Source organism: Thalassophryne amazonica, chromosome 3 (genome assembly GCF_902500255.1).
Source record: "Thalassophryne amazonica chromosome 3, fThaAma1.1, whole genome shotgun sequence".
In the NCBI taxonomy this organism is placed as follows: domain Eukaryota; kingdom Metazoa; phylum Chordata; class Actinopteri; order Batrachoidiformes; family Batrachoididae; genus Thalassophryne; species Thalassophryne amazonica.
Window position 1 is genome coordinate 104,540,092 of NC_047105.1, and position 4,915 is coordinate 104,545,006.

General features: G+C 41.4%; 1 protein-coding gene across 1 annotated transcript in view; it reads left to right on the forward strand.

The window, feature by feature from the left end:
- Nucleotides 1-3,663: 3,663 nt before the first annotated feature.
- Nucleotides 3,664-4,915, forward strand: part of LOC117507366 (6-phosphofructo-2-kinase/fructose-2,6-bisphosphatase 4-like) — a 29,550-nt gene continuing 28,298 nt past the window's right edge. Inside the window, 2 exon segments of the mRNA XM_034167213.1 lie at nucleotides 3,664-3,794; nucleotides 3,797-3,914. Coding sequence (XP_034023104.1) covers nucleotides 3,696-3,794; nucleotides 3,797-3,914 — 217 coding nt within the window. The 5' untranslated portion in view covers nucleotides 3,664-3,695.

Below are 4,915 nucleotides of genomic sequence, written 5' to 3' on the forward strand. Positions count from 1 at the left end.
TTAAAAATTAAATATTTGCATGTACACGCTGTCTTTAAACACACTAACTGACAACTTACGTTACGGGAGCTCATTTTGACAGAACACCAGCCTGACTGTTGCAGACACACAACAGACAGGAACTAACATGTATGATTTTAGGGTTTACAAATGTTTTAGAGTCTAAAACATTTGTAAACCCTAAATCATACATGGTAAAGCGAGTAAAGTTTAATGGTCTAAAATTTAGACCATTAAACTTTACTCACTTTACCAGCAAACAAATGTTAGTGGACTGAAAGTTAGCAGAACTATATAAATATAGTTCCACTAATTGGTCCGCTTATGGTTTTCAAAGTTAGCTGAAAAGCTAATCTTCTAATGAAAAAGTTATCTTCGCTAATTAGCAGTTAGCGGATTAGCGGAACTGTGCCCACCACTGGTCACTTGCTTGCCCTCCAGACAGCACAGTTAAATCAAATGTATTCAATATGTAGACAAGCTATGTATGAGTTCAACCCACAGCTATTTGTAATTTTCAGTAATTTATCCAGCACTCACTAACCATCCAATTGGTGGCAGATACATCTCTGGGATATTCCCATAATCCCTTGCACGCCAAAGAGTCGCTGCAGTCAAACAACATAGAGAATCCACATGATGACAATTGTAAATGAATATTATACTACAAAAATGTAATTTTTTTTATGCCTTTCATCACGTTAATAAGAGACTGCTGCATGATACCCTGAAAACTTGCTATAACAATTATAACAAATAATCCATGTCTGCTACGTTTAATCTGCATGTAATTTAATAAACGCATATCGAATTTCAGATATATTATATATATTAGTCTGGAACAAAGAGGACAAACTGTGTTGTAAAGAACAATAATCAAGACGTTAAAGAGCAAACTTTCCCCCAGAACGACATGATCAGGAAGCGAGCGTAGCTCACAGCAGCTCCCGCAAATTTTATTTTATCTTCATTTATTTATTTATGATTTAAAACAGCAGGGGTGGTGGCCAAGGGGTTAATGCACTTGGTTTCAGTGCAGAAGATTCTGGGTTCAGATCCCACCCCTGCCACGTTTCTCCATGCAATGTGGAGTTGTGTCATAAAACCTGTGCTAATTCAACATGCAGATCCACCTTGGATTTGCTGTGGCGACCCCAAGTGCAAACAAGGGAGCAGCCAAAGGGACTTACTTTTACAATTTATTATTTAAAAACACTTATTTTTTGCTCGTAAAAACATAACAGTGCCTTTCGAAACTAAGTAAATTCTCATTTAATAAGTATAATTTATATCATTTTGTGTTCAAAACACATTCTCGGGCACAGTGTGTATCATTCTGCATTAGAAGGGCCCCAGCCAGATGCCAGGAATGCCCCCAAAGTGACACAGAGTGTCATGATCTAGTTGCACCACACATAATGTGGCTTCACACTTTAAGTAGAAGGGCTACCCCATCCTGACTTTTTCAGCTAGATAACATCCAAATACCCAATACAACAATACACAATAAAGGATTTTCAGTTGCATTATGGCTCCGTATAGCGGGACATACAAAACGTGATCCAGAACTGGACAAATGACTGTACTGCATGGTTTCCATTTGTTCATGATCTACTCAGACCACAACAGCTCAGTCAGGTGTGTTCAGCCAATCAACGGACGTTGGAAATATGGAACATACCTGATTTGGCTCATTGTTTTTAGTTAGACCGGGGAGAAATGAAATATTCCAAATAATCTGTGTCTGCTACATTTAACCTTCTGTCAGGATCAGACTAGGGGTGGCACAGAAGGTGGATGGACACAAATGCAAAACTCACAGGGACAGGTGTGATAGTAAAAAGGCTTGCAAAACTCACAGGTGTGATTGTAAAAAGGCTTTATCTCAAAAAGGCAGGCAAGGACTCGGTACACAAGTAGACAGTCAGAGAGGCGGCAGTACAGGCAGGCATCAGGCTAAGGCGAGGTCAAAAAACATGCACTGGTCAAAGGCAGCAATGGTCATGGGCTGAAGCAAGAGCAAGGTCAAAGGCAGCACCCGCTCAAAAACACTGTAGAGCAAAACAGAGCAAGACAAAGGCCTGGAACATGAATTACAAAGCACAACAAACTGGCAGGGAGTGGAGAAAGTGAGGGGCTTAAATTACAGGTGCAGTAATTAGGAAAAAAAAGACACAGGTGTCAGGGAAAGTGCTGGAAGGGGTGTGGTCAGACAAGACAGAGGTGAGGCAGGAGTAGAGTGACAGGTGGGCGTGACTAAAAGAAACTGACTCAGTGACTGAAAAATCAAACCCCAACCAACTGTGACAAAAACTGAAAAACCTAACGCAGAAAAGAAGACAAGAAAAGAGTACCAATATAAGACAGTGATCAACAAGAAAATAAAGGCAGAGACCACACTAGAACAGGACCAACAAGTGACAACAGTATAACAGAAAATACAACTAATGACTACCCAGAAAATAAATGATAAACAGAGCATAAAACCAATGACAAAAGTAATATGCACAGAAAAGAGATACTCAGAAAAAAAAAAAGACTTAACAAGTGACTAAAATACAATGGCCAGATACATATAACCAGGGACTGAAACCATGACAAACAGAAAAGCAAGGACAAAAGTCACACACAAAAAAAAACAACAAAAAAAAAAAAACAGGACATAAGCCCAGATCCAAGGCAAATCATGACACCTGCGGTGAATTTAATAAACACAAACCAAATTTCACACATCTTATATATTACTCTGGAACAAACTGGACAAATGGTGTTGTAAAAGACAATAAGCAGGGTGTTAAAGAGCAAACTTCACTTTCCCCCAGAATGACGTGAACAGGAAGCAATCGCGGCTCACAGCAACTCCCACTGAAAATAACTTAGAAAAACAACCTGAGCTTCTCGCATATTTACCTAAAACAAACACAATAACAACGTCTAAAAACCCAGATACTGTATTCACGAGAGTTTTAGGCACAATATACAAAGAGTTTTATGTTGCCATGTTGTTATCCGTGTGCAGCGGTTAAAGCAGGGGTAGGCAACCTGTTCCAGAAAGAGCCATGAGGGTGCAGGTTTTCTTTGCAGCCACTGACTCCACCAGGTGATTTTACTGATTAACTGATTAATATCACTTTGAGCAGATGGAATTTGAGCAGATGGAATCAGTTTATCAGTGAAATCACCTGGTGGAGTCAGTGGCTGCAAAGAAAACCTGCACCCTCATGGCTCTTTCTGGAACAGGTTGCCTACCCCTGGGTTAAAGTGTAGCCTGATCAGAGCGTCTTAATGCATTTCTCAATGTTAATGACATCTTGCAGAGCTGACCCCTTCGAAGTTTTGCGAGATTTTGCGGGATTTGAAACATCAATAGGGTGAATACACAGGCATATGTGAAATAGACCTTTTTTCTTTGTTTTTTTTTAACATCATTGCTAAGCATAGAGACCTGGTGGCCACTGTTGTTTAAAACAAAAAAAGTTGGCTTCTTTTTTGTTTGTGAGACATGTTGTGACAGTGGTGCCCAGTCTCCCCTTTGCTTTCTGAGTGCGCTAGTTACGGTAAGCAGAGCAGAGGAAGCGCGCGTTTATTGTCGTTATTACGGCGGAGCTGCGTCGACACTATAGGGTCGTCAATGTGGTCAGACCGAACCACGTGACCGCCCCGAGGTTTTTTTCTCCCTGCAGCTCCGCGCGCGGATGAAGCACCGGCCGCAGTCACGGACGCAGCAGCATCCCGGGAAGAAGCTCCGCGCTGCCGCCGCCGCCGCCGTGGCTGCCTCCTCCTCCTCCTCCTCCTCGACACCATGGGGGAAGAACCGCCTTCGCACCCGCGCGAACTGACGCAAAACCCTCTGAAGAAAATTTGGATGCCGTGTAAAAACGGCCTTCCCGAAAAGCACATTTCTCAGAGAAAGGGTGCGTATGACGGCGGACGCCGGTGTGTTGTCTGAAGGCGTTGTTGTGTTTGACACGGCTCGGTCGGCGGAGTTGAGCTGTGACTCGTTCTGACCGGTTATGTAAGGACTCGGACGGGACTGGCGCCGATGCTGCTTGTGCGCCAGCTCCATCCAGCTCCACTTATTGGTAAACGACGAGTGTTTTTGTCTCCGGTCACGTGACCGTGCTGCATTTCATCAGGCTCTCTGAATAGTGCAGAAAATATTTAGAGCGGAATCCTGCAAATGGTGTTAAAAGCATCAAATTTGGCAGAAATACTCCTCAGACAATCATCTTTTGAAAAAAACGATTGGCCACTTGAATTTTCAATCGGTGGTCAGGTAGGGGTCAATTGAAGAATTACACAGAGGTCAAAATTAAGATACTCCAATCATTTGAAAAATATTCCACATTATTTGCTTGATCATAAAGATTCCAAAAAGCTATAGTTTGGACTATCTGTGAATGAATTCTATGGAGTTACAGAATAAAAACAGTAAGAATGGTGACGGAGGTCAGTGTCATTTTGTACAGAGGTCAAAAGTTAAAGTTGCTCCAATTTTGGTAAAAAGTGATGCAAATTACTAGTTGAGTTAACACACTTTTAAAAAGGAATAGTTTGGACCATGTATCATCCTTATCATGTTACGGGGTAACATATGTCACATGTCATAGTATCCAATAGATGTAGACCTTGATTGACCTTTACTTTGGAGACCAAGCATTCAACACTGTCAACACTATTCCATTTTTTAATCCTATTAGCTCAACCAATAATTTGCATCACTTTTTACCAAAATTGGAGCAGCTTTAACTTTTGACCCCTGTACAAAACGACACTGACCGTTGTCACCATTCTTGCTGTTTTTATCCCGTAACGCCATAGAATTCGGTCACAGATAGTCCAAACTATACCTTTTTGGAATCTTTATGATCAGGCAAATAATGTGGAATATTTTTCAATATGAGTGGAGCATCTT